The sequence below is a fragment of the Drosophila mauritiana genome, chromosome 3L, assembly GCF_004382145.1.
Source record: "Drosophila mauritiana strain mau12 chromosome 3L, ASM438214v1, whole genome shotgun sequence".
Taxonomy (NCBI): Eukaryota; Metazoa; Arthropoda; class Insecta; order Diptera; family Drosophilidae; genus Drosophila; species Drosophila mauritiana.
Genome location: NC_046669.1, coordinates 4,262,218 through 4,289,682, shown reverse-complemented (window position 1 = coordinate 4,289,682; position 27,465 = coordinate 4,262,218). Strand labels below are relative to the sequence as shown.

At 40.2% G+C, this 27,465-nt stretch overlaps 6 protein-coding genes across 11 annotated transcripts; 3 read left to right on the top strand and 3 right to left on the bottom strand.

The window, feature by feature from the left end:
* Nucleotides 1-951: 951 nt before the first annotated feature.
* On the top strand, nucleotides 952-1,724 carry LOC117140667. Its single transcript, XM_033303714.1, has 3 exons — nucleotides 952-1,197; nucleotides 1,257-1,394; nucleotides 1,453-1,724. Exons 1-3 carry the CDS (start codon nucleotides 1,097-1,099, stop codon nucleotides 1,649-1,651), a joined length of 438 nt encoding a protein of 145 aa, XP_033159605.1. The 5' UTR covers nucleotides 952-1,096; the 3' UTR covers nucleotides 1,652-1,724.
* A 494-nt stretch (nucleotides 1,725-2,218) lies between these two features.
* LOC117139517 (G-protein coupled receptor 52) lies at nucleotides 2,219-24,027 on the top strand. Of its 4 annotated transcripts, none has more exons than XM_033301878.1 (5): nucleotides 2,219-2,287; nucleotides 3,018-3,196; nucleotides 19,809-21,109; nucleotides 21,614-21,872; nucleotides 21,956-24,027. In XM_033301878.1, the coding sequence occupies exons 3-5, from the start codon at nucleotides 20,977-20,979 to the stop codon at nucleotides 22,530-22,532; spliced, it is 969 nt and encodes a 322-aa protein (XP_033157769.1). In that variant the 5' UTR covers nucleotides 2,219-2,287; nucleotides 3,018-3,196; nucleotides 19,809-20,976; the 3' UTR covers nucleotides 22,533-24,027. The 4 variants fall into 4 exon arrangements, with proteins under 4 accessions (XP_033157769.1, XP_033157768.1, XP_033157767.1 ...); XM_033301877.1 differs by having other exon boundaries at nucleotides 2,221-2,309; XM_033301876.1 differs by having other exon boundaries at nucleotides 2,225-2,424.
* LOC117139516 lies at nucleotides 6,974-9,808 on the bottom strand. The gene is made up of 2 exons (XM_033301874.1): nucleotides 8,580-9,808; nucleotides 6,974-7,333 (listed from the first exon to the last, which is right to left on the bottom strand). The coding sequence occupies exons 1-2, from the start codon at nucleotides 9,695-9,697 to the stop codon at nucleotides 7,315-7,317; spliced, it is 1,137 nt and encodes a 378-aa protein (XP_033157765.1). The 5' UTR covers nucleotides 9,698-9,808; the 3' UTR covers nucleotides 6,974-7,314.
* Nucleotides 24,028-24,187: 160 nt separating the features above from the next.
* On the top strand, nucleotides 24,188-25,190 carry LOC117140817 (probable RNA methyltransferase CG11342). The gene is made up of 2 exons (XM_033303922.1): nucleotides 24,188-24,976; nucleotides 25,099-25,190. The coding sequence occupies exon 1, from the start codon at nucleotides 24,252-24,254 to the stop codon at nucleotides 24,966-24,968; it is 717 nt and encodes a 238-aa protein (XP_033159813.1). The 5' UTR covers nucleotides 24,188-24,251; the 3' UTR covers nucleotides 24,969-24,976; nucleotides 25,099-25,190.
* Nucleotides 25,140-26,317, bottom strand: LOC117140816 (alpha-tocopherol transfer protein-like). The gene is made up of 2 exons (XM_033303921.1): nucleotides 25,861-26,317; nucleotides 25,140-25,796 (listed from the first exon to the last, which is right to left on the bottom strand). Exons 1-2 carry the CDS (start codon nucleotides 26,163-26,165, stop codon nucleotides 25,166-25,168), a joined length of 936 nt encoding a protein of 311 aa, XP_033159812.1. The 5' UTR covers nucleotides 26,166-26,317; the 3' UTR covers nucleotides 25,140-25,165.
* A 104-nt stretch (nucleotides 26,318-26,421) lies between these two features.
* Nucleotides 26,422-27,104, bottom strand: LOC117140818 (probable 28S ribosomal protein S6, mitochondrial). Of its 3 annotated transcripts, none has more exons than XM_033303924.1 (3): nucleotides 27,051-27,104; nucleotides 26,916-26,982; nucleotides 26,422-26,849 (listed from the first exon to the last, which is right to left on the bottom strand). In XM_033303924.1, the coding sequence occupies exons 2-3, from the start codon at nucleotides 26,958-26,960 to the stop codon at nucleotides 26,451-26,453; spliced, it is 444 nt and encodes a 147-aa protein (XP_033159815.1). In that variant the 5' UTR covers nucleotides 26,961-26,982; nucleotides 27,051-27,104; the 3' UTR covers nucleotides 26,422-26,450. The 3 variants fall into 3 exon arrangements, with proteins under 3 accessions (XP_033159815.1, XP_033159816.1, XP_033159814.1); XM_033303925.1 differs by having other exon boundaries at nucleotides 27,077-27,098; XM_033303923.1 differs by having other exon boundaries at nucleotides 26,916-27,095.
* Between the last annotated feature and the right edge of the window lie 361 nt (nucleotides 27,105-27,465).

Below are 27,465 nucleotides of genomic sequence, written 5' to 3'. Positions count from 1 at the left end.
GTTTAGGTGGGAAGCAGAATGGATTCGATTTTGTTACAGACAATATAGTTAAATGAGAAGTATGAAAGACAAGCCATGCTTAAATGGTTTACTAAAGTTGGGAACTTTATTATTAATTGAAAGATATGCCACTGAAATCTGTAACAATTGTTAGGTAGTTAAATTTAGCATTTTTATATGATTATTAATTCAGAGCAGAATTTAGTCATCTTGATGTTATCGGCGTGTGTGTCAGCACATTTGTTTGATTCCTGGCCGTAAGATCGTAACTTTCCGCATGCCCTGTCAGCCATTATCCATGACTACCATCTGGGTTGGTTTTTGGTTTTGGGTTTTCGAATTTGAGGCTGGGCTGCTTGACCAGCAATCGTACGAACGTGCCTCAATTTGGGGCAATATGCAGTGTCAGTCGGCGGGAGGAGAAATACGCAAAGACAAAGGGGAAACTGCAAGAGACGTGGCCATAAATCCGAAGCGAATGTGTCAAGCGGCAGGCAAATTTTCCAACGAAACAAAAAAAAATAGACAAAAATGCCTGAAATGTTCTTTTGACACTGTCAGCATTCTCCAACCCCATAATTTATTTGATCACGCTTTTCCGAGGCGATTGTTGACGGAAGCGCACGAATTGCCATTGCAAATTGCAATTGCAGCTCGTAGACAAAAACGAAATTCGCAATGTGGCAAACCTGAATTAGTCAAATGATGATTCCGCCGGGCAATCGATCGTAGAATGTTCGACGATCTTCGACCTTGGCGCCTTTTTAAGCCTTAACTTCCAGGTTGTTAAGGATAAGCAGCATAAGCATCTGGCATTGATCATGCTTTCGCATTAATGAGGCAATATTTTAATAGATACTTTTCAATAGCTACTGCAGCTAATCACTCCATTGATAAAATGCTTGCTATCTATTATGTTAAGTCAAAACTCTAAGCTATTTGCCCTGCTTTTCCTCAACACTCAAGGCTTGAATAACGTGCTATTTAGTATTATTTTGAAATTTCAAAAAATCAAAACCAACGCTCACACTCATTAGTTATTTTCAAAATTTTATCCGGACTTCAAAAGGTGGCCAGCAGCCAGTCGACCAGGCCAATGATGATGCCTCAATTTGTGTTCTGGAGGAGGGATGCCAAGAAGAGCCAGCTGGAGCAGATCTCGCCCATCTGGAGGGATTTGAATGCTACATTTGTGACGTAACACGCAGATAGGATCACTTTCTACTTTCTGCTACTAAATACCATATACCATATAGGGTCCTCAGCTGGAGTTGGCTCATCTATGCATTTTCCGCACTGGTTATCATCACTTGTGCATATTTTGCATATTGTGAGCGCTGCCGAAGAACTGAATCAGTGCGACGTCGACGGGTGATTCAAAGAGCTCAAGAGCGGTAATTATTAATTAATTAACTAATTATTATTTAATTTATATTTTATTTATCACTTAAGACCGCCACAAAAGCGACGACCGAATGCGGCCTATCGGGATCACCAGATCTACCGCCACATCATCCTCAGCGTGGCCAAGTACATGAAGAATCCGGATGGCATTCGACCCTTTATAGAACACATGGAGCAGCTATATCCACTGAGGCATAACTCGGCCGATCAGCAGCAGGTGGCCGAACCAAGTACTGGAGAAGATTAGTGATCAGGGAGGTAAACCCAAAAGATTAATTTTGAATCCAAATTAATAAAATACTTGCAAAATAAAATATCTTTTCATAAGTAGTCTGAAATGCAGTGAAGTGCTCTACTTATTTAATTTCCTATCTACTAATTTTATTTCTTTAAAAAAGAGCTTAAAGATTCTTCTATAAGAAAATGCAAATTTAAATTCCCGATGAAAACTTGCAGATAATAGATACCAATTGCGAACTAGAGTGGCAGCAACTAGATAAATTAATTAGTTTAACCAGCCTCATGCTTTTGGCCAACTAAAATTGGGTCATGCGCAGTGGGAGATTCTGGTTGGCGGTGCCTAAAAATATGCAGTGCTATTTTTACCTGCCACAAATATAAACAAACGCCATGTGCGTTTGCCGAGCTTTCAGCTGGCGAAAGCTTCGCTTTCTCTCGCTTCCTGTTGCTGCTTTTCCATTTCCATTTCCAGCTGCCCTCTCTCAGCTCTCACTCTCTCTATCGCGCGTGAGAGAGTTGGCCGAGTTGTCAGGGCGTCAGCAGAAGAGGAGAAAACCGAAAAACAGTTGCCAGTTAGACAGTGAGCGCGTCGCATCTACGCACGCATCGAAAAGATTCAGCGGCAGCAGCAGCAGCGCGTTCAGTGGTTGTTGTTGTTGGAAACGGTGGAAGCACACACACACCTACACACAGCAGACACAACACCAACACACGCCCGCATACACACACACCAACACGCGGCCAGCAAACACACTTTTCGGCTGGCCAAAAGAAACAAAAGTTTGTTCATCCTTAATTTTCATTGCATACCAATGCCAATCACAATCAAAAATGGAAAATTTGAAAATTCAAATGGCAAAGTGAATTCAATTAAATTGTGCAAATTACGAGCTAGAGGATAATTGAAAAATCAAGGCACACACCTGCGCACATGTGTCTGTGAGAGGGTCCTGTGTGCGCCGTACGTGTGTACTGTCATCTGTGTGAGAACGCCTTTGGCTGTATGTGTGTTGAAGGCTAAGCAGAAAATCAGCAGCCCACGGAAAAGCCAACAAGTAAAGCGAAAAAATTAATGTTGCATGTGCCCCGAAAATCGGGAAATTGGAAATGGAAAATCAGTTAACCGAAGCAAGAAAGTTTTCGACAGTGCAAAGTGACAAAGTTTGAAAGATATTTTACTATCGCGACAGCAAAGCCATAAATCGTGCCCCTTATAAATTATCTTATCTGGAAAGAAAATCCATTTAAATCAACACCACATAATGCATGCATTAAAATATTATTTGATTGATTTATTAGTGAAAAAGTTTCTTTGAGGGCCACCGACTTGGTTAGATATATCTTAAGCCCACATTCATCTAGATATTTTACAGTTCTTGCCTGTTGCAGCCAAAGAGTTAGCAAACAAAGTGATAAAGACAAAGTGTTCAAGACAAAATGTAATAAATACCCATTAAATATTATACAAGAAATCAACTTAATACTCAACCGATCAACTGGAAAAACTGAGCAATGTCAAGGCAAAGGTTCTCAACAGGATGTCCCGTCTCAGGTGAGCAGTTTTTCGGGGCCAGGAGCATCAAGTCGAGCTTTGCTCCAGACGCATCCTACCTCAACACAAAAAAAACGAGAAGATAAATGGGAAGAAACAGCGAGCGAAAGGGAACGCGAAAGAGCGAACCAAAACATAAACAACCCCGAGCGAAACTCTAGAAGCAATGGTCGAAATGAAAGTGCTGGCACTTGAATAAAATTCAATAGAGTAAAAGAACTTTGGAAATTTATAAATTTTTTGATAATTTATTTAAGATAACATTAAACATGTTTTTATGACAATTACTTGGCTATATTGAAATGTTAGCTTTACTCCTAAAGACTTGAAATTTATATTGGGATATTTTTCTCGCAGTGGAAATGCTGTGCTGTTCTTCTCATCTCCCTTATGCTCGTTCCTTCGGTGTTGATGTAGAGATACGAAAATAGGCAAAGTTTAGCAAAAAAACGAAGAATTACAGTTGGAAAGCTCAATGCAAAGAATGGCAGCATTCGTTGGGGATTAGCCAAAGCCAAAAGACTTTCCGCAAATACTGAAAAGCTCGGCCTGAGCGCATCATTTTCCACGCAAATTTCGTTTGCGAAAATTTCAATTTACAGATGTTTGACAAACAGGATTTGCAGGATATGTGTGCATATGTATGTGTAGCATGCATCAGCCAAGATTATGTATCTGTAACTCGGTCGCACGTTACACGCTTCTCCGCTTTTTTTCCCCACCATTTTATTGACTTTGTCGTTTTATAGGCAATTTGTCTTCTGGCAGCCGTCGATAGCTTTTGCTGTGTCATAAAATTACGCGCCAAGCGAATGCCCCGTATCCTTATTGGTATCCTTATCCTTATCGGCAAGGACCGGGTTTCGGGCTCGGACTCTTTCGCTGCCAAGTTGTTTATATTGTCGTAAATTTGCCTTCAAGGACGCGACAACACCGCACAGTCTGCCTCCCACCGCCCCCTACCCGCTCACATGGCCATTTTATCGATCACACAATGGGAAATTTCACACGTTGTCCCAAAGGGCTGGGAAATGGGTTGGAAAACGTACAGTGGTCGCTCCTGGCTTTAATTAATTCAAATCACCAGGATATGGATAGACTTACTACAACAAATTGGAGGTATAAATACAGAGAACTGTATCTTCACGTCATATAAAAAGTTACCATTCAATCTATGTTTTAGATCTAAGAATCTTAAAGATACAGTATCTAATCATTATTGGATATACCTACACATTCGCTTTAAGCAGTGAACACTGTGGCAACTGGTCCGTTGTGTCGAGTTGCGTTTCGTTGCTCGTCTTTAATTACGTGCGCTGCAATTGGCAGCTTCAAGGTCGTTGCCGTCTTTTGCATAATTAAGGGTCACCCACCGCGGCCCATCCGCCCATCAGCGTGCCACCCCCTCTGACTCATTGGTGCACCCATCGCAAGTGGCTTTTGTTCTTGCAACACAGTTTCTGTTTCTGAATAATGCAATTGACGCGGGCGTGTGGGCGCTGACACAGTTGCCATTTTTCACACATGACCAGCCGGAAAACGGAAAACAGAAACCAGAGACCAGGCACAACTAAGAACAACTGGCACCGTGCAACGTGCAACGTGCGACGAGCAGCATGCAACATTCGCCGCATGTCCGGCAACCGAGTGCAATTTCCATAGCACACTTCAAGGCTGTCTAATTTACATGGTAAATGACGCTGCTCTGGCTTTCTCCGCTTTCACTGCTTTCTCCGCTTTGCATTTATGACTCGTGACGTGCGATGGCGATTGTCCGCCATCCTTTTCTTCGCCGTTTTGTGTTTCGACACACGTATTCAATTAGCCCGATAAAGGAAGCAAAATGCCGCAGCTGCTGCTGCCCACACATTTGCATATGAAAGTCCGGGAAAATTGGAGGGTGCCGCTGGTGCCTTTTAGCGGGAAATGCAAGCCGTTTTAGCCTCGAAATAAAACGGTACCATCATCATTGGCAGAAAAATTTTAATTTGATAATTCTTACTATTCTTTGTAGAGCTCAAAAATGTTATCTTCGTAGATACAATCTTTTTACCCAAATAATGATCTACTTAATTATTTTTAATGTGGCTGCTTTACTGTGAAGTATTCAATTTTAAGTAATTAATATTTCCTTTTACAATTCGGTCTGCAAGAATTGTTTAATTTATTTTCACAAATTTATATCTATTTTGATTTATGGCCAAAAAGTGTATGTGTGCCGTGTTTTTTTAAATTTTGTGGCAGACACGAGTAAAATTTTGGAAAGTAAAAGTGCGGTTGTTTTTTGGCGGCTTTTAGGTTCGACAACAAATAGCTGGCCAAGCAGATGAGGCAAACCAAACAAGTGTTTCTATATTTAAATATCTTAAGAGAACAACAAATTTAACATAACAAATATGTATGATGAAATTCTACTCGGCTATTGACGAGCAAATACTCTTCAACACAGTTTAAACTTTTATAGATGGTTCAAATATATTTTTTTGTAATTATCACAATTTGTTTTTCCGCTCTCAAAAACAACATTTAGCCCAATGAAAGGAAAACACTTTAACCAAAAACAAAACAAACGCTGGTCGATAGTCGGCCTAAGTGGACACACCCATTCAGCCTAAATTCTCCAACACTCCCCTATTTTTCGCTCTCAATTTTCCGCCCCCAACCCCGATTTCCCGCCCCGCGTTTTTCCAATCCCCCCGCCATGCCTTTCACCTCCTACCACGCACACACAAATCGCAACTCTCTGTTTGTCCAGGCCATCGTCTAATTAGTTGTGGGCTGTGACCGCCTTGATTTATATATTTACGATGGGCGTGGCCCTGGGCTAGTGCCAACTAATTGCCGCCGGGCATTTCCATTTCCATGCCCTTCCCCCTTGTAAAATCCCAAATAAGAAGACTTTACTCGTTGAGTTTTTGTAAGAAACTGGTTTTATTTGGAAATATCTTCGGTTTTAGATAGGTGACATGAGAATCGCATCTTAAAGTAAATGGCCTACGCAGAGGCCTAAGTAAATAGTCCCCGCCTTATCGAGGTCCCACGCTCGGGCACATCTGCCTATCTTGAGCGGCGAGGACCTTATCTGTGGTCTCCCACTAAGGGACTATTTTAGGAGGCGGGGAACGATCTCAAGTGACTGACTCATGTAGTGTGCACTTAAATTACATGTTTTTGAGCAATGCACCCATGTCGCCTTAGATAACAAAATCCTAAATATAATTTATCGCTCTCGATTCATTTACATAAGATATGAACGGAGCCCAAAATTGTAAGTCTTTAAATATATTCGTGTTCATGTGTGAACATTCTGCCAAAGGGCCAGCAAAGCTGAGATGTACATTAGTATATTAGTTGCATTTATAACAGTAGTGGACTGTATTTATTTGATATATGTTCATTTATTTTGCAACTAAGATTTCAATGGGCCTAGTTTTTCTGGCTTTTAATTTTATTGGATTACAATTATGGTTTATATTATTTTTAATTCAACAATTTGTACTCAATTAACTTATTTTAAACATTTTGCTTTTTCTATGTAGAAGTACATTTTCTATTAAACAACGATATAGTGGACTGTATATTTTTATTTGTTATATTATTTTATTGTTTATTTACTATTGATATTTATAGTACTGGCAACGGACCTGCAAAGGTTATTGCTTGCATTCTTTGTTGCACAGCACATTTCCGTATGAAATATATTATTAATACTATCATTAGTATTAAAGCAATAATTAAACCAGCATGTCCGGAAATATGATGGAAATGTAAATCTTTCAATTTTTGATGGTTCTCTTTCATAAATTTAATTTCATTATTCAATCGTTCAAATTCCTCAGTATGATTTAATATTGATAGTTTCAGCGGATCCCAAATAATCTTCGGCACTTCACTAACTTCTCCTATATAAGGTGTTGATAATAATTCTTCACTTTCGGACTGAATGTTATGGTGGGCAACTAGAATTTTATCGTCGGTTCTTGCCGTACAATATGGCGCAATGCTTAAAACTCCTTGCTGAGGCAAATCAAACAATTCAATTTGAGAGCCAGTACATTGCAGACGGACTTTTGAATTCGCAGGAACCTTAAACAACCAACTACTTTTCTTTTCTAACTCTACCCAGTAACTTTTAGAGTCGACTACTGTTTTATAGATGCAGTTCGCCGCTTTATCTGGCTTTAGAGGCTGAATCTCACATGCATTATCATTCGCTGAATTCCAGGGCCAACTTCCTTTGCATATTCTCTTATTTAATTGCCATTTCTGACATTGATTTAATGTGGCTTCCGTCATTATGTGATAGGAATCTATCTCAAAATTATAAATTAAATATTCGGACGTTGTATGCACCATTATTATCCGATCTTCATTTCGAATTGGCACCGGAATAAGCCTGAACAATTTGGATGGATGCCTGCTAAACAGAGGCACCTTTGCACTAATGATCAATTTATCGTCGATGAATAAACCCCTGGCTGTTAACAGTGTATACACCTCCTTAAGTTCCGTACCTGACCGTTTTCCTGGAATTACTAGGTTCTCCGAAAGACTCTGCTGAATTTTGGCAATTTCTTTTTTAAGCTGATTTGGCCTGAGAATATTTGTATTTAGCCTACCGTGATTAATATCAATCAACAGGCTTATAATGCCTGCTTGAATTTTTTCGCCTTCTTCAATCAATGAGTGTAGCTGTTTCGTAATCATAAAGAATTTTATTGATTCCTTATAAACATAATAATTTTCTTTAAGAACTTCTGTCATGTTCTCAATTCTTATTTGCATACTTCTAAAATTGGAGTTAACATCTTCTGTTGTTCTCTTTAATAGATTAGAAGTTGAATCAACCACAGATGTTTGTTTTTGAATTAGTTTATCAAGGTTGTTCTGGTTATCTAACAAATTCTTCATATTTTCTTCTAATTGCTCTCTATCATCTTCATCCATTATACCAAATAAAATATGATACAAGGAACCCATAAATTCGAAAGGAGCACGCTTGCTTCTAGATCTAGACTGCATCATAAACAATTTATTGTTTTCTTCAAGTTCCGATAACTGACTTTGCATATTATCTAAGACTAGACTACATTGCTCTTCAAAGCTATGAAGTCTTTCGCAAACTTTCCTCATACTTTGTATAAGCGCATTACCCTTTGTTAACATTTTAAAATATGGATCCATTTTATAATAGATAACCAAATTCCAAGAAGTACTCACAATCTCAACATCTCCTAGCGGGTCTAGATATATTGCTGAGGTTTTATTTATTTTGTCTATAGAATATCTTGGTGCTATATCTTTAGGTAATGCGCTAGAAACTTGACAACTTAACACAAACAACAACATTGCCATAATGATTCCGATCTTGGACATTCCCGATGTCGCTCTAGTTCGTCTTTTTGGCTCTTGGTCAGCCTCATTTTTGTCAACAGACTTTATTCCTTCCAAGGGACAAATTTTAGTAATGGGTCTAGTGATATATCCTTCCTGCATCTTTACTTTAGCCACTCGGACCTTATCATCATTCCCCTTATGCACCTTTTCCACCTTTCCTAAAGGCCATCTTGCAGGATGACAATTCTCATCCTTCAATAAAACTATTTGCCCTTCTTCTATATTAGGAATTTCCTTTTTCCATTTATTCCTTTGCTGGAGCGTATGCAAATATTCACTTTTCCACTTAACCCAGAAATCTTTCTTCATTTTTTGGATAAGTCTCCACCTATCCAAATTTCCGATTTTTTCATCTTCCATTGGTTCGACTATTTCTAAAGGTGGTCTTCCAATTAAAAAATGACCTGGTGTTAAAACTTCTTGTTGGTCCTTCTCACTAACTATAGTGTATAATGGCCTTGAATTTAAGCATGCTTCTATTTGACATAAAAGAGTTGACATTTCTTCGTAAGTCAAAATAGTGTCGCCGATTATACGCTTTAAATGGTATTTCATTGACTTAACTCCAGCTTCCCAAATACCTCCGAAGTGAGGTCCTGCCGGGGGAATAAAATGCCAATCAATCCTGTCCTTTTCAAGCTGCGCTGCAATCGTTATATTTTCTTGTATTGCATTAAATAACTCTTGATCTAATTTTCTTGCAGCTCCTACAAAATTTGTTCCGTTGTCTGAATAGATATTGGAACATTTTCCCCGTCTAGCAATAAATCTTCTGAGTGCTGCTAAAAATGCGTCTGAAGTTAGATCGCTTACCATTTCTAAGTGTATGGCTTTGGTGGCCATGCAAACGAATACAGCAACGTATCCTTTAAATGTTTTTTGGCCACGATTTTTTGAACATTTAACATAATAAGGACCTGCGTAATCTATTCCAGTATTAAGAAACGGGAATGTCATCGTCACTCTATATTTTGGCAAGTTACCCATTATTTGCTGAGCTGTATTTTGTTTATACCTTGCACACGTTACACATTCTCTTAAATACTTTTTCAACGAATTTTTCAACCCGAAAATCCAATACTTTCTTTGGATATAGTTTCGCATTAGGTTTATCCCTCCATGCAATGTTTCCTTATGAGCATTTTTTATTAATAAGCTTGTTAGGTGGCATTTTTCTAAAATGATTGGATGTTTAACATTAAATTCTGCATTGGAATTTTGCAATCTTCCTCCAACTCTTAGAACCCCATCCTTGTCCAAAAATGGATTCAATGACAATATTTTATTATTTGTCTTGATTTCCTTTTTGATTTTAAGGCACTTTATCTCTTGCCTAAACTGGTATTCTTGTTGTTTCTTAATAACAATTGTTTCCGCTATTCTTATCTCCTTTACTGAAATAATTGATGAATAGGCTTTATTTCTTGTTTTCATCTGCACGAATCTATTTATGTATGCTATTATACGTATAAGTTTTTTCTATACTGGAATACCTTTCTATTAATTCGTAAATAGGATCATCTATTTTGTCATTTAATACCGTATTTATTAAGACAGGTTCTTCTACAGACTGCTGCCGAGGCCAAAGTTCTTTTGGGTCTGCTAGCCATTTCGGACCTTTCCACCAAAAATCACAGTTGATCAACTGGTTAGAATCCACTCCCCTGGATGCTAAATCTGCTGGATTATCCTCTGACTTAACATGATTCCATTCAGTATTTTTTAATTTCCGAATGTCATCCGTTCTTCTTTTTATAAATTTGATCTTACTTTGACCACTGTTAATCCATGCTAAGGTAATCGTGGAATCACTCCAAGCATAGATCTCCATTATATTGTCAATTGATCCTTTTAGTCTTTGGATTAATTCACTAAGCAGGTGAGCTGCACACAGCTCGAGTTTGGGAATTGTCTTCCTATTTTTTATAGGGTTGACTCTACTTTTGCTAGCTATTATATTAACATGAGGTCCTACTTTAGCATAGACTACTGCAGCATATGCTTTTTCGGAGGCGTCCGCAAATCCGTGAATCTGAATGACTGAAGAACTGTTTGAATTAATCCACCTTGGGATTCGAATATTCTCTAACAATAATAAATTTTCTTTATATTTTTCCCAATAATTTTTATCTTCTATGGATAATTCCTGATCCCATTCACTTTTATTTATCCAAAGTTTTTGAATAAAAAGTTTTCCTGAAACCGTGACTGGTGCCAACCATCCTAACGGATCAAATATTTTTGCTAGCGTTGATAACACAACGCGCTTATTTATATTTTTTGATTCATCATTACAATTTACGCTGAACTTAAATAAATCATTTTGAGGTTCCCATTTTAGTCCTAAAGTTTTAACACATTCATTTTCGATAATATTGAGAACCTTATTGTCCCCTGTGTCCTCCACAGTGGTTAATATTTTGGAATTGTTGGAAATCCATTTCCTTAAGTTGAATCCAACTTTCTGCAATTCATGGAGAATTAATGTTATTAATTTATTAGCTTCTTCTACCGAATCAGCTCCAGTCATTAGGTCATCCATATAGAAATCATTCCTAATTATTGCACTAATAACTTGGTTTTTACATTTATCTGCAATATCTACCAGAACCCTGGTAGCCAAATATGGTGCAGATGCAGTTCCGTAAGTGACTGTGGTTAATTTATATGTTTTAATTTTTTCTTTTGGAGAATTTCTCCATAAAATATATTGATATTTTTGATCATTATTATCTATTTTAATTTGTCGGTACATCTTTTCAATGTCTGCCGAAACAACAAATTCCCATTTTCTCCATTTAATAATAATGTCAAAAATATCTTTTTGAACTCGTGGCCCAACCCACATTATGTCGTTCAAACTTTTGTTATTCGTAGTTTTTGCTGAAGCATCAAAAACTACTCTCAATTTGGTCGTAAGGCTTGAATCTCTAATCACTGCCTGGTGCGGTAAAAAATATTTGCCTTCATCACTCACTTCAATCATGTGTCCTAAATCCATGTATTCATTCATGAATTTAGTGTAGTCAACCTTAAGTTTTTCATTTCTTTTTAGTTTTTTCTCCAGATTCATGTAACGAGCTATCGCTTGTTTCTTTGAATCTCCTAAGGTGACATCCTCCTTGAATGGAATTGACACAATGTATCGCCCATCTGAATCTTTTTTTGTCGTTTTGATAAATTTATTTTCACAGATTTCAGACTCGATATCATCTTTTTCTTCTTCTTCCACTTCCCAGTAGCGATCTAACTCTTTTATTTCTATTGTTGTGGCTACAATGGTTTCTTTTCCTTTGGATTTTTTACATCCAGAAACTATCCACCCGAAATCAGTTTTTTGCCCAAGGAGACCGTCTATTTTTATAACTCCATTTTGCAGAATGTGAGTATATACGTCTGCTCCAATGATTAGATCAATGCGACCCGGTTTATTAAAATCGGGGTCGGCTAATCTAAAGTTCTTCCATTTTTTCTGATCAACATTAATCGTGTTGACTGGAAGTGCCTTCATAAGTTTTGGGAGAATAATTGCTTCAATTTCTAAATTTTTCGGAGAATTTCTTATCGAAATAACCGCTTTGTGCTTGGAGATGCACGTTCCTGTGGAAGATACTCCACTTATTTCAGTATGAGACCGAAATTTTTTCAATTTTAGAATCTGTGCAGACTCTTCTGAAATAATTGTGCTTTGAGAGCCACTATCAATCAATGCTCTTAATTGTTCAAAGCCTCCATACCTCGACTTTACTTGAATCAAGGCCGTGGCCAACAAGGCTTGACCTGTTGTTCTACACGTATTCACTTTTTCTGGATTATGACCTGCAAAGTGAAGTAACGTGTGGTGAGGTTTACGACAAGTCGAACAAAGCTGCTCGCTTATACATTTTTTACCAAACGGATGCCTCAGACATCTTAGGCAAATCCCATTTTTTCTTACCCAGTCAGACCGTTCTGCTGGATTCATTATTTTAAATTTATGGCATTGAATTAAATAATGCCCTGGTAGTTTGCAATATGCACAATTGTCACTATAATTTTTATTCTTGTTATTATTAATCATTTTCTTTACAGGTTTTACTTCCTGTGAGAATGATGATATAGAATTGAGCCTTTGCTCTAAAAAGTCCATGACATCAGAAAGTGCCTGTATTTCTTTTGTCTTTTTAACATGGCTTTCATATAAATTGAGTGATTCTTTATTGAATTTCCGAAGAATTATGTGAGCGAAAATTGCATCCACATCTTCTGGTAATTGTGCCTTTAATTTTATAATATAAATTGACTCGTTAATCGTGTCAATAAATGTCTTTATTTGCTTATTGGATTCTAAATTTAAATTTGGCATATCCATAAGCCTATTCATATGATCTGAGAATATGTTTCTTTTATTCTCATATCGCTTGGTCAAAAACTCCCAAGTGGCTTCATAATTTTCTCCAGAGCCGAGCAGTAAATGAGTAACCACATTTCTGGCTTCTCCTTTTAATGCTGACTTTAGATAATTAAATTTGAGAGAAGGACTGAGATCCTCTCTCACATGTATGAGCTCTGTAAAGAGTTCATTAAAAAGATCCCATTCTTTGGAATCACCAAAGAAAGTGGGAATCTGTATTTTAGGCAGGGTTGGTAACTCCTCCGCCTTAACAACCGTCGACATTTCAGCTTTATTTATTGTGCCACTGAGTCGACTATTAATGGCTGTAATAATATTTTGTTTGTCAAATTCAAGTTCGCTAATTTCTTCTTCGAATAGCGAGCTCTCAAAATGACTATTCACCTGTTCAATCAGGTTATCTATTTTATGCCATAAAAATTCAATTTTATTTTTCCTTATTTTAAGGAAATCTGGACTACTGTCTATTAGTTTAGACGTATCTTCTAGATATACTCGAAATTGGCCAACATTATTTCGAAATGCCTGCTCTACTTTTAAAGCGTTGTTTTGTGCTATACCCTCTTTTTCAGGGTGACCACACATTTCAAGGTTTAATGTAGGGGGAGGGTTTGATTTAGGGACAGTGTTTGATTTAGGGAAAGTGTTTTCTACCGACTCGCCCTTAATTTTTTCATTTTTATTTTTAATTTTTTCTAACACCATCATTATTAAATCATACTGCTTCGCGTTAAAATATTCATGATCGACAACGCCGATCTTTAACAAATTGCTATGATTAGCAATGAAACATTTTTGAAGCTCATTTAATTTTAGAATTTCTACATCTGTTAATGTTGGTTTTACTTCCAACTTTCTAATTTCCAAAATAATTTCGGACTGCTTCTTAAGGAATTGAATAGTCTTTTCTGACATCATTTTGAAAATTTTTTGTAATTTCTTAATATATATAGTACGTGTATATGTATTTTATATGTATTTATATATATATGTGTGTTTGGATAAACAGAAAATTCTTGTTTTGACTTAGCTGATGTCGTTGTTGTTGCTGCTGCTGTTGCTGCTGTTGTTGCTGCTGTTGCTACTGCTGTTGCTGCTTCTGCTGCTGCTGTTGTTGCTGCTTCTGCTGCTGGTAGAGGCTCCTTTGAATTTGACTTCCTTCTCTTCTTTAAGGCTCCGTCGATGTTTAAAGATGATTTTTTTTTTATTTGGCACGTTTTATTATTTTTGTAGTCCAGTCAGATTTTTTGTTTTTTAGCCATTTATTTCGGCATTTATGCTCTTTTGGCATATACACTGCACTCTATTTATGAGCTGATTTAATGCTATTAGAGCATTTATAAGGCACTGTTTTCAGGCACTTTTTATTTAATTTATGCTCTTATGGCATATACACTGCACTCTATTTATGAGCTGATTTAATGCTATTAGAGCATTTATAAGGCACTTTTGTTATGCACTTTTTAATTTCACAATTGCTGATGTATGGCCTCAAGCACGCCTTACCACAATTTATAATGGTACACAAAGCAACCTTTAGCTATAGACTATAAGGTGCTTGTTTTAAAACATAAAAGATTCTTTTGTATCTTTTTGCTTTTTATATTTATACTCTGTTCCTTACCTTTGGTAGGGGGAAACAAGAGTCACTTATTTTTGCTACCTTTAGCTGTAAGATGCTTAAAGGAGCTGGCCTTTCTCTGAGTTCCTTACCTTTGGTAGGGGGAAACTGCAGAGTCGATTAAAGGCTCGATTGACCAAATGTAAAATCCCAAATAAGAAGACTTTACTCGTTGAGTTTTTGTAAGAAACTGGTTTTATTTGGAAATATCTTCGGTTTTAGATAGGTGACATGAGAATCGCATCTTAAAGTAAATGGCCTACGCAGAGGCCTAAGTAAATAGTCCCCGCCTTATCGAGGTCCCACGCTCGGGCACATCTGCCTATCTTGAGCGGCGAGGACCTTATCTGTGGTCTCCCACTAAGGGACTATTTTAGGAGGCGGGGAACGATCTCAAGTGACTGACTCATGTAGTGTGCACTTAAATTACATGTTTTTGAGCAATGCACCCATGTCGCCTTAGATAACAAAATCCTAAATATAATTTATCGCTCTCGATTCATTTACATAAGATATGAACGGAGCCCAAAATTGTAAGTCTTTAAATATATTCGTGTTCATGTGTGAACACCCCTTTTCAAATGCAAGGAGTAGCTTTCTTTTTGTTACCCCAGGAACAGAGGCAGATGCAGATACAGATACAAAACGCGTTCACAGATACACACGTTAATAAGTGTGCATTTGGCAGCTGCTGCGAACAAATTGCTTAAATGTCAAACCGTCCTCAGAGCTTCCGGCTGAATCCCGGCCAGACTTGCCAGCTCTTTTAGCGTCAGCTGGCACATTGAGCCAATAAGCCTTTGGTGCACTGAGAAAAAAAGAAGACCAGAGATTAAATCATTATATCAGTAATGCTAATAATGTTATACTGAAAGAAATCTGTATGGTTCAGCTATTTGATTAGATCTTAACTTAGTTTAATGAGTATTATAAATAGTTTATATTATTTGATTAATAATAGTAGATTTTTCCTCTGTGCACGTGCATAGAAACCGCATAGTCATGATCCCGCCTTCCGTCCGCCCTTCGTCATTGGCTGAATTCGATTCCCCCCGCTTGCTTATCAATCAGACAGCGAATAACAGCAACAAATAAACAAGTTGCTGCATTTAATAAACCAGCAAAGCAACAACAACAATGCAGTGAAAAGGAGCCATGGCGGGGATGACAAATTGATGCATTGCCGTATTGATTGAACGACTGGCTTTGCTATTGCCAGTGCCACAATAAACGCCTTGACTGAATGTCAAGTCGCAGCATTGAAATGAATTTCGTGTTGGGTTTTTTCTTTTATTGATCGATTGTTCCAGTGCTGTGTGTGTGTGAGTGTGTGTGTGTTATGGGTGTATATGTGTATGGGTGTGGGGGTAGGATATAGCCGGTATCAGGAGCCAATACAATTGTCCTTAGCGCCGAGTGCCGCCAGTCTTATTTATTACGCATACGTCACGTTGTCAAGTGGTGGGGTTGTGGTTGAAAACGAAAGAAAAAGGCCAGCCCATGACTGTGACCTTGCCAATTGTAGAGCATCTGCAAACCCTTGCATTTTGCCATATTCAAGATATTGCCCAAAAAAGTACAATAGAACCTTCGCCCAAGGGGAAATCAGAGTTAGTGAGGCATTCGACGAGCGCTAGGAAAATCCAATGGGAAATAGAACAATATAAAACTAAGCACGAGCTCGTCGCCAAGTCGCTGTTTGCCCTTGGCCCGAGCCACGCCCCCTCCCTCTAACAACGAACACCCGCGCAACGCAAAATTGGCCCAAATAAAAAGCATTGCGTATACGACATGTGGTACGGCATTTCACAATGCGGTTTATGGCCATAACAGCGGGTAGCACGTGAATTTAAGTTGGCCCAATCACGCACCCCCCGCCGTCATTTATTTTGAGGACGCAAAATATTCAGGGCATTTCGCAGGCAAATTGGATTTCTTTTTTACGACGTTCCTTGGCCAAATTACTGTTTTGGGCTGCCTATTATTATTATTATTATGCCAATATGGAGAACGAACATTTTGCTGACACTTTTGGATGAGCCAACATTTTCAGTAACTCAACTAAATCGATTCTTTATTTCTTTTTAAAGTTCTTAATATCTACGAACATTGCAGTTCAATCAATGCTTCGATATCTAATTTTTTGGATTTGAAGCTTCCCAAATTGTTTTTGTGGTCGAACTGTTGCATTTTACGGCAAAGTTTCCAGCGTTCTGCCACTTTAATTGCAATTTGCCTGCAGGCATTTTTCAGTTGACAAAAGTTAGTGGCCAAAAAGTTTGGCTCGGTGAGCGTGGGGCGAAGCAACAGGCAGCAGGACCGCCTGCAAAGTCCTTAAGCTACTGAGTGACAGGAGCTGCCAAGTCTAGCCCGGCGCCACGCCCCCTCCGCCAGCGCCACCGCCTTCGGCGTCTCCTCCGCTCCCCGAAGGACGAGCATTTCCAGGCATATGCGACACTTGACATGCGTAAGCATAAATTATGCAGGCGCCGCAGCAGATGCACTGAGCAAAACAGGTGGCGCCATGTAAATACGGTGCACGAAATAGCAATAGTCAACTGGCTGCTGTGCTGGGAAAACGAAAATGAAAATGGAAATGTAAATGAAAATAAAAGCCAAGGTGAGGTCATGCTTATGTAAAGACGCAGCCACGTGAATGGCGACGATGACGTGGCGCCCATCCGCAGCAGCCTTGCCAGCCTTGTCAGCCTGCCACCCACTGGTGCGCCCACTCCTCGTCCTGGGGCTTCCTGCCAACAGGCAGCGTCATCAAACGGGCATAGTATCCTTCTTGGGCCTGCAGCTCGCCTTGGCCTTTGTTGCGGTATTTCGCCATTTTGTTTAAACACGTAGCCATCCAAAAGTTTATTTATAGCCAACCCAAAAGCCTGGCTCGCCATCCTGCCTCTTTGATTCACACCCATCTGCCACATATTATATGTGGCATAGAACTTGCCACCTGCCAGGCATTTGTATATATATATTTATATATATATATATGTGGTTTTATGACAGCGCCACATTCGATGGTTTCCGCTTCTGTTTGTGTTTCGTTTCGGGCTCAAACTTGTGTGTTTTCTGAGGCGACATAAACACGCATGGAATACATATTTTATGGTCCCGAAAGCTGGAAAATCTACAGAGCAAAAAATGAAAACAGGTCGACGGAAAGTCGGGCGCAAACATACAGTGCGTTTCGGCAATGTAGGCCAGTGACTTTTTAAGCTGCTTGTAAGATTCGTACTGTGCATATGCTTAAAGGATATTAGATCATAAAGTAGTTACAAAAGTTAACTCACACTTCACTTTTATGATATCTAGACTTTCTAATTATGTTGCAAATAAAAAATAAACGTTATTTTTTTGAAACAAATTATATTTTATACGATTGGCTTGCCAATAAAAATGTTATTTCCCATTATTTTGTGAATTGTTATGGCACTGACCCAGTTTGGTTTTTATTTTCCTCCTCAGTTTTTAATGTATTCATTTTTCCTTTAAGAATCACAAGCTTTAATGGTCAGCTATGTGGGTCACTTTAATTTTCCACTGCAACTCAAGCTGCATTCACCATTTCGTATCTGTGGCTTTTCAAGTTGGTCAAAGTATTTGCCTGGACTAAAGGGGCTGGACAAAAGTTGCCCCCAAAAGGGGGGCCACATATTATTTTTAATTATGCCGAGGGCTTAATGGGCTGCCCTGCAATCCCAATGGCAATCAAAATCTCATCAGCTTGTTAACGGTTGCCCCCAAAACAATGACCATGTTTACATAATTAATCACTGGCCGCGCTTATTGATTATCCTTCCAAGAAAAAGCGCGAAGGGGTTCACTGAACCCAATTCTCCGGCTCTGTGGGCCTCCAATTTCCGGTTATTCCGGCTGCTACTCCGCGGGTCAAGAGGAACTCATTATGCGGCGGGGTACGCTTAAGTTGGCGGCCATAACAGTTATTTCAGCGTAATTGCAGTGGGGACAGCCGGAGTCGAGTGGATTTGAATGGTTCGCAGGCGGAGAAGTCATTTGCACAAATGACGTTGCTGCAGGTAGCGTCATCAACTGCAGCGGCTTACGTAATGATGGACAATCAGGTGGAATGATGTGCTATGCCGGGATGCCGGGATGCCGGGATGCCGGGATGCCGGTGTGGCTAATGCAATCCATTGATATTTATCACCTGGCCACTGACCGACCGACTGTCGAATCCGATGCCCATGCTCAGTTACCCCGTTATCGCTAATTTAATCACCTGGTCGAGCAAAAGAGGGGTATCAACGCAGGGGCGTGAATGACAAACTTGTTACCTCACTCAACGACATCCCCTAATACCACCCCCTAATGGCATCCACATCCATGCCCATGCTCATCCTTTGGCACTTGGAGCATCCCCGTCGATGTCTAATGGCATTTGATAATGGTGTTTGTGTTTGTGTCTGCGTGGAAAATGGCACGATGACGTCGTAGGTGCCTCTAATAGAGGCTGTGGTGTAAAGCCAGTGTTGGCAATTGATTTGTATTTGTATTTTTAGTACAGATAAATTGAATATTTACACACACAGTATATTAGATAAGATGGTTAAAGGTGTTTAAATGTATGATTCATTATGTATTTAATATAGTATCCCCAAAGATTCATATCGAAATAATGTGGTTATATTGCGATCTTTGAGGCATAGTAAATAATTTTAAAGTATCATTTTTAAATGATTTTTAGTATTAGAAATTTGCTTGAAAGTAGCCAAGCTGGCAGCACTGCTGCGGTGCTCGTTAAATATAGATGGAGTGGGCGTGATCGATGACGGTGGTCCACAAATAGAGACCAAAGCGCAGACCCCTCGAGATTTTTAACAGTTCCAGGCCCCTCGAGAGACAAACCCAGTTTGAGCAGCCGGCCAGTGACAGCTATGGCTCTCAAACTGTGTCAAGTGGCACCGCAAAGTGGGTCATTGCAGGCGGGAAAAGTGGGTGGTGCTGGAGGCGATGCTGGTTCTGGTGGGTTGGGTGGCCCGGGTGGCTCTGAAATAGCAGGCAAGTGACGGGCGCAGGATAAGCACGCTTATGTAAAGCGTTTGTGCAGCTAAAAGGCTTTTTCCGCCTGCTGCCGTATGTGGGATAATTTATTGATTGGCTCAAGATGGGAGATTCTGTAAACTATTTATGGAACGCTAAAGGCATTCAATTGCTATCCTTTGTCCTTCCAGATGCGCACAATTAGCTTAAAACGACAGCAGGACGTGGAGTTTCGACACCAACAACAGCAACAACAGCCAGAATTTACAAGCAAAAGGATAATCACAATCACCAAGCAGCGAAATTAAATAGCAAAACCGATACTTAACAACCGAACTATTATCGAACTATTTTAACAACTTAAATGTAGCACAACAGAAGCCTTACAAAACAACAAAACCATTTGTGCTGTGCTTTAATTATAGTCGAAAGATATTTCAACTACCCCGAAAGAAAAAGAGCCCCGAAAACCGCGTAATTATTACACATTAAATAGTTAAATTAATAATCATTATTCTTCCACTTGCGAGTTTGAAATGTGTACATTTTTAAATCGATATTAAAACTAGTAGCGAATTACTCAAGCATACAACTAACAGTTTTGACGTTCATTAAAACTTAGCAAAGAGCGTTGTGAATTTAGCAAACCAAAACGAATTCTTCAAACCTTTAACGATCCTCTAAGATAGAAGAAAATTGTACGCAATTACTAGATTTTACGTGTAAGATTTTAGCCCAAGCAACATTTTTAAACGAGCTTCAGACACACACACACACTAGCACAACCTTATCCTTAACCTTAACCACGACGCCAGGATTGTGAGGGTAACAATCAAATGCTTGGCTCGGCGCCAAAAGGTGGGCAGTAGAAGTTGCAGCCCGAAAACAAGTAGGCAGTAGAAAATTTATACAAATTTGGCGCCAACGAAGGAGAAAGGACGAAAAAACAGCGCCAAGGACTCCGACGACCTTCGCGTGTGCAAGCCTCGTTGCACAATAAAGGACGCCACCAACACTCGCACCCAGACACACACACACACACACAGACTCACACATCCACACACTCACCTAGCCACACATAGACACACTCACAGACACACCGACACACACAACCGAAGGCACAGGACAATTGCATGGGCGTCCGCCATGACCGGAAGTAAAGTACGGTCACGTCCACGTCCACTGGCCTTTGCATAACAATCAGCCCGCCAAGAAGGTGCGGAGAAAGCGGGAGAAAGCAGCAGCGAAAGCAGGTGAAAGCAGGAGGAGCCAAGGAGGAGGAAACGGACAAGGAGCTGAGGCAGCGAATACAACGAGCACAGGAGCGCCCATTTCAACCGCCAGTGCCAGCCCGTAAAAATGCAGGAAATGAGCTACCTACAGGATAATTCCAAGGTGGAGGCCCTCACCAAGGCGGTGCTCATATCGATACTGGGCGTGGCCATCGTCCTGTCCAACCTCCTCATAATCGCCACCTATGCCAACTTCAAGGGTACGTTGCACGAATATCGCACTCACATAACACTTTCCACAGGAACATCTCGAACGTGGTTGGGTTTGGCCTCAAGCATAATATTTTCATAAGTAACCTATGTGTTGAATATCATTTATTTTGACCACTTACGTCCAATGTTTATACTTAAAATGCATCCATGATTTTGATGTGAAAGTGAAAGGAATGAAGTAATACGGCATCCTCCCCAAACATTCAAATGTGTTGTTTTATTGTTGTCTTAATTGCTTTGAAAATTCAAAAACCAATTTTGCTTAAGCATATTATTTGTTGTCCCTTTTTGTACCAAAACTCTTATCCTTTAAATTGATTGTTATTGGATAAATTTAAGAACCTTAGGTTTCTAAATAGTTCTAGTGAATGTCGTACAAATAGACTCGCCCAAATTATTGAATGATCCATTTAAATATTATTGTTTGCATTTGCCTATTATTTTTGAATACCCCTCCACTTCGTTTCCTAACGATATTGGTGTCATCGCAGGACCCACAGAGGTGATCAACTACTACCTCTTGTCCCTGGCCATCGCCGATCTGCTCTGCGGACTGCTGGTGGTGCCCTTCTCCGTGTATCCCGCTTTGACCGGAGAATGGATGTACGGCGACATCGTGTGCCGCTTCACCGGCTATCTGGAGGTCACTCTGTGGGCGGTATCGGTGTACACCTTCATGTGGATATCCGTGGATCGCTACCTGGCGGTGCGGAAGCCACTCAGATATGAAACGGTGCAGACGAAAACGAGGTGAGTAGCGTCTATGGATTTCCAGTTCCTGCTCAACAAAAAAATTGATTAATCTTTGATCTCTTGTGACCTTTATCCTGCAGATGCCAGTGCTGGATGGTGTTCACCTGGATATCGGCGGCCCTGCTGTGCTGTCCCCCAATCCTGGGCTACTCGATGCCCATCGAGAACAACATGACGCACATCTGCATGCTGGACTGGGGGAATATGGCGGCATATAGCGCCACCTTGGCGATATTAGTCTTAGGTCCCAGCCTCATTTCAATCGTACACAACTACGGCTATATCTTTGTAATGATGCGTAAGATTAGGTCCGGCGAGCCGATACACGATAAAGAATATGCAACTGCTCTGGCTGAAAATTTATCGAACCCTAGTCATATGATGTCATTCGCATTAGTCTTTGCATTCTGGGTGTCCTGGCTGCCATGGATTCTGTTGCGTCTGTATGAGGTGGTCACGGGCGATGTTATCCAAAGTACTCTTATCAACTTCGCCGTCGTCTGGATCGGCATATTGAATTCGTTTTGGAAAATTCTGATCATGACCAGTATGTCGCCGCAATTCCGTATCGCTTTGAGAGTATTTTGCTTAACCATTTGTTGTAAGACTAAGGGCCGTTTGCAAGCAGAGCTAATCGGGTTGGACCCAGATGACTAGAGTTAGATTTAGATTTTCATTCTCCTCAAAAAAAATACAATAATTATCCGTAAATATCCCCCTCCCAGCCCCCATCCTCCGTAATCCCTTTGAGAAGAACTACAAAGTCCTGCAAGTAAATAATTGGTTGTAATTGCATTGAGCCATTTCCTTAACTCTCTATCTCTCTCTCAATATATATAAACACTTACTTGCCTGTTTGCCATATAGTTGCATATTTACGGGCCGTTTGGCGCTACGCGACATGCCAATGAAAGCACCACCCACAGCCACAGCCACAGAAAACTGAAAATCAAAAACGCAACCACTCAGCCACCATACAGCAACCACACAGAAACACCAAAAACACCAAAACCACAGACACGTTGAAAGACATATTCATATTTCTAGACCTAAGCTAAGCTAAGAGTTTTTAGCGTATCCAATTATGATTGATTCACCGATTGATTGATTGAATTGATTGACGATTATTATTGTGTATTTATGAGCTTACCACGTATATACTTGTACTTAACTCTAGCCATATACATATACATATGTAGCAGCGATCTAATTCTAATTCTAATTCGTAGACAAGAGACAATTCACTAGGCAAGAGCAACATTTCCGTTTCCGGTTTACAATTCGAACTTGCTACAACAAAAACAATATACGAAAATCATATGCTACTCGAGCAGCAGGATTATTATCTAACGATTGCATAAGTATAAACCTTTTTCAAAGTCCATATTAAGTAGCATTTAGAATTTTACAAAAAGAAATCGTGTAGAGTTTATTAAACAATTTGCCAAACTTGACGACGGGCCGGAATATGAGAATTCAAAATTCGGAAAATCTTCAATTTTCGCACGCTTTGCGAATTGCGCTTAAGAAACGAAAAACTCAGGCCCACTAAACGAATATAAAACACAGCAAATATGTTAAAATCCAAAAGCAAATAAGCCCGAAAAGACATTTCCAGTAGTTCTTAGCCATACAAAATAAAACTATGATACTGAAAGGATAGGCTAGTGTGAAGTTTCGATCGTTGGTCAAATCGGTAGAATGATTCATTTTCCTTTTGGCCGCCCCTGAACGCTTCGATTTGGTGGGCTTACCAACAGAGCGTTGCAATTTTGCCTAGTTCCCTTAGTGGGTCAAATTCAGTTTCCCAAGCGCCGCCGATGAAGCATCCAGGGTCCCAAGTCGAGTGTTTGTCGTTGAATATTGTTGATCATTGTGTTGAATTGATGATATCTTAGCCACAAACATGCCAAATGCGAAAATATTGAACGAATTCGAAGACGAAACATTGTGTATATTTTGTTGTTGTACATTTCATTGACGATATTTTGTACATTTAGTTATAGTTCGAAACTAATTTACACACCAAAGAGCAAGTGTTATCGATTTTTAAGTGTAAGGAAATTGTTAGAGCCGTATAAGCAGATAGCAAGAGGCGTTTCGACAAATATAAACAAAGAACGCAGTAAATAAACGCAAAAATGATGATAAATGCATTGTCAGTTTTACTTAGAGAGTCAATTTGAATTTGGCGGTTTTTTAAAACTGCACCTTTTAACACTGGCCTAGTGAAAATTGTAACAGCGCTGCTAGAGATGGCATGTTAACTTCGTTGGGCATTTATATATGATATATCGTCTCAGCGACCATCTCTTGCAGCATGTTTCTGTGAAATCAAAACAAATAAAAACTCGAAATACTTAAATCATTTAAAATATGGAAATTAGAAACAACGATCCCGGAGCCGTTCAATATGGCAACTTCTTCAACTATTATCAGTTCAGTTCCGCCACGGAGCGCGTGAAACTGTTACCGGATGCGGACATATGGCTACCAGCCCTGGAGGATGGAGAATCCCAAAGGGATAAACCCTATTTCATCCTGGATGTGGGCTGCAATTGCGGCGTGCTCACTCAACTCATGCATAAGTACCTTGAGGAACGTCTTCCCAGATCTGTGAAAGTCCTGGGTGTGGATATAGACCCTCGGCTGATTCAACGTGCCACCGAGGAGAATGAATCCCCGGAAGATGTGAGCTACGCGTGCGTGGATGTCCTCGATGATGATGCCTTTGAATCCGTGAAAACCTATATGGAGGTGAATAATCTCCAGAAGTTTGATGCAATTTGCTGCTATTCCATTACCATGTGGATTCACTTGAATCACCATGATCAAGGCCTGCGATTCTTTCTGCAGAAGCTCTCCAATCTGGCAGAGCTCCTGGTGGTGGAACCACAACCCTGGAAATGCTATCAGAAAGCAGAGAGACGCCTGAAAAAAGCAGGAGAGATATTTCCTCTTTTCCTGGAACTCAAGTGGCGATCTGATGTGGATCTTCAGATACAAAAGTACCTGGAAGAGTCGCTAGACCGCAGAAAGATATTCGAATCCCCACCAACTAAATGGCAGCGAAAGATCTGCTTCTACAGATGATAATTCAGGTATAAAGGACAATGTTTGTATAGGAGAAACCTAAAACTGCTGCGAAGTATCGTAGCATATACTTTATTCCTATTCCTACTTTTGGATTTAACGATTCAATTGATACGAATGTGTTTTTTAGCAACTAAATTGGACAACCTTTCAACTGGCTGATAAGGAAATAAAATCTTTAAAGTTACAAACTGAAACTAGTCCACGTTGAGCTTTCTGAAGGAACCTTCTACTCCGAAAAGCCCCTCAAAATCAATTGGTTTTCCCGGACGCAGGCTCTCGTCGGTGCCGAAGTTGGCATTTTCCTGGAAGAAATCGGCGTACTCGTCCAGCTTCTTCTCCATGGCGGCCACGATTTCCTGCGTGGTGCCATTCTCGCCGCCGTATTCCTCGGGCAGATATTTCAGTGGAATCTGCTCCGTCAAGAGCTCCATTTTGTTGCCGTGCACAAACAGGCGAGACTGCATTTTCTTGGACATCATTGGCTTGAACATGTTGAACAGCTGCTCGAATCCGGTGATGGTGTTGATGAAATGCTGTGCCTTCAGACGCAGTGGAAGAGCCTCCTCCGAGAACACAGTGAACTTTTTGGCCATCGAAGGCGTCATCTGGAACAAGTGTGCGGCGGTGGCACCCTTCATGTCCATAATGAAAACTAGTCCATTGACATTGGCGTAGTCGTCCTCCAAAATGGCAATCTCCTGCATTGCCTGGGCCACTTGCATGCACTCCAGTATTGTGTACTTCTCCACTGGCACCAATCCCATGCGCCAGATCCCGATACGAGGTCCATTTTCATAAAGCGGAGTGGGGAGGTAGATGATGGCACTGTTGAGGAGAATTGCATTGATAAATTAATGATCTTGGAGTTAGCTGGCGTCAAAATCCTTACCCCGTTTGATGAATCTCCCGGAACTTGCTATCCGTGGTGTTGGTAATTCGGAAATAGTCCGGATACTTGGTCTTCAGCGTGTAGTACTTATCTAACTTGGACTTGGCCCGCTCCAAACTGTACTTGCAGCCGCGCAAGAAGGCCACCAGAAACTGGTCATCCATTCGGGGATTCAGATGCGGCTGCTGCTCGATCCAGGTCTTGAACGCCTGCAGATCGGCTTCGAGACGTTCGGGATCCTCCTTGAGCTGCTCCTTGGCCACTTTTTGCAGCTCCGGCGAGAGTGGACGGATTTGCGGAGACATTTCTAGGTCGTTTGCGGTCAGGAGGAAGTACTAGTGAACTGCTCGGCGATTCTTGAGGCACTAACTGGCCAATTTACGTTCTATTGATGGTCGATTATACGGAGCTTTATCAATTAACTGATAAGCGTCCGATTGGGGGCCATAAACCAAACAAAGACAAACATTGTGAAAATTACTAAGATAAGAGGCGCATTTCATAAGGAATACTTCAGTTTAAATTAGCCAAAGATCGGGGAACAAACAAACGGTTTTAGAATACATAATTAACGCGTTTTATTTGGAGTTTTATTTCTGGAAGGGATAGTAGTCCAGGCCGGAGTTGTAGTTGAACTTCTTCTTTTGCTTCTTCTGGGCGGCCGCGATGATCTCCTGCACATCCTTGCGATACGCGGGTGGCAGCATCTCCTCGTGCAGCGTGCAGGGCTTCTGCTCGGGCTCCTCCACCTTGAAGATGTAGCGCCGTATGATGTCGATGTCGCGGCCAAACTCCTCCTTCAGGTCTGCGATCTTCGTGGGCGCTGTATCGAAGGCGATGGTGAAGTGGGTACCTTCCCGGTGAACCACTCCGTGTTCGCTGACTTTGTGGGGCAGGGCGCGGGATCCCAGGTTCTCCAGCTTCCGGATGATGCCACCCTTGTCCAGGATGGACTCGGCCGTTCGCCTAATCACGGAAATCAGTTCGGGCTGCGGGCGATGCACATTTCTTATTTACTTTTATGTAACTGCCGGTGGATTTTATGTGCTACTCACGCGGGGCAATTGGCGGAGCACCAGTGCTAGTTCGTAGGAAGGCATTGTGACCGGTGAATGGTATCAGCTGGTATGTAAGTTAATTTTGTATGTTAACGCTCTTTTTGTTTAGTTTTAATTCATTAAAGAGTTTACCAAATCTAAAGTAATTGTTGACCCACCAGCTGATAGTGTTAACAGCTGTTGCAAGGAAAGTACTAAAAATGTCCTAGCGCCTGGCGCACATGCTTACACTTCACAGTGTGCCAAAATATATTGCTCCAGACAAATTTATGTTAGCATTAAAAAAAACATATATAATAATAAGCGAGGCTCTTGCCATTTTAAAAACAATAAAAAATAATTACAAGTTGGTTCCAAGCCAAAGAAATGCATTTTTTATTTGATTCAAGCCATTTTAAAAACAATAAAAAATAATTACAAGTTGGTTCCAAGCCAAAGAAATGCATTTTTTATTTGATTCAAGGTTAAGTTATTCCATACCTTAATTAGTTCTTAAAGCCACAATTACATATTTTAATTTATTTTATTTTACAAGTCTACAATGATT

What these genes read in the sequence shown, in the direction of transcription:
- LOC117140818 (XM_033303924.1), bottom strand. Translation starts at nt 26,960, where the DNA reads ATGCCTTCCTACGAACTAGCACTGGTGCTCCGCCAATTGCCCCGC. An exon ending in TGCTCCGCCAATTGCCCCGC is followed by an intron (nt 26,850 to 26,915) that starts GTGAGTAGCACA and finishes CATCGCCCGCAG; the next exon opens with CCCGAACTGATTTCCGTGAT.
- LOC117140667 (XM_033303714.1), top strand. Translation starts at nt 1,097, where the DNA reads ATGATGATGCCTCAATTTGTGTTCTGGAGGAGGGATGCCAAGAAGAGC. An exon ending in TTGAATGCTACATTTGTGAC is followed by an intron (nt 1,198 to 1,256) that starts GTAACACGCAGA and finishes TATACCATATAG; the next exon opens with GGTCCTCAGCTGGAGTTGGC. An exon ending in ATTCAAAGAGCTCAAGAGCG is followed by an intron (nt 1,395 to 1,452) that starts GTAATTATTAAT and finishes TTATCACTTAAG; the next exon opens with ACCGCCACAAAAGCGACGAC.
- LOC117140816 (XM_033303921.1), bottom strand. Translation starts at nt 26,165, where the DNA reads ATGTCTCCGCAAATCCGTCCACTCTCGCCGGAGCTGCAAAAAGTGGCC. An exon ending in CGGGAGATTCATCAAACGGG is followed by an intron (nt 25,797 to 25,860) that starts GTAAGGATTTTG and finishes TCTCCTCAACAG; the next exon opens with TGCCATCATCTACCTCCCCA.
- LOC117139517 (XM_033301878.1), top strand. Translation starts at nt 20,977, where the DNA reads ATGCAGGAAATGAGCTACCTACAGGATAATTCCAAGGTGGAGGCCCTC. An exon ending in CACCTATGCCAACTTCAAGG is followed by an intron (nt 21,110 to 21,613) that starts GTACGTTGCACG and finishes GTGTCATCGCAG; the next exon opens with GACCCACAGAGGTGATCAAC. An exon ending in ACGGTGCAGACGAAAACGAG is followed by an intron (nt 21,873 to 21,955) that starts GTGAGTAGCGTC and finishes TTTATCCTGCAG; the next exon opens with ATGCCAGTGCTGGATGGTGT.
- LOC117140817 (XM_033303922.1), top strand. Translation starts at nt 24,252, where the DNA reads ATGGAAATTAGAAACAACGATCCCGGAGCCGTTCAATATGGCAACTTC.
- LOC117139516 (XM_033301874.1), bottom strand. Translation starts at nt 9,697, where the DNA reads ATGCGAAACTATATCCAAAGAAAGTATTGGATTTTCGGGTTGAAAAAT.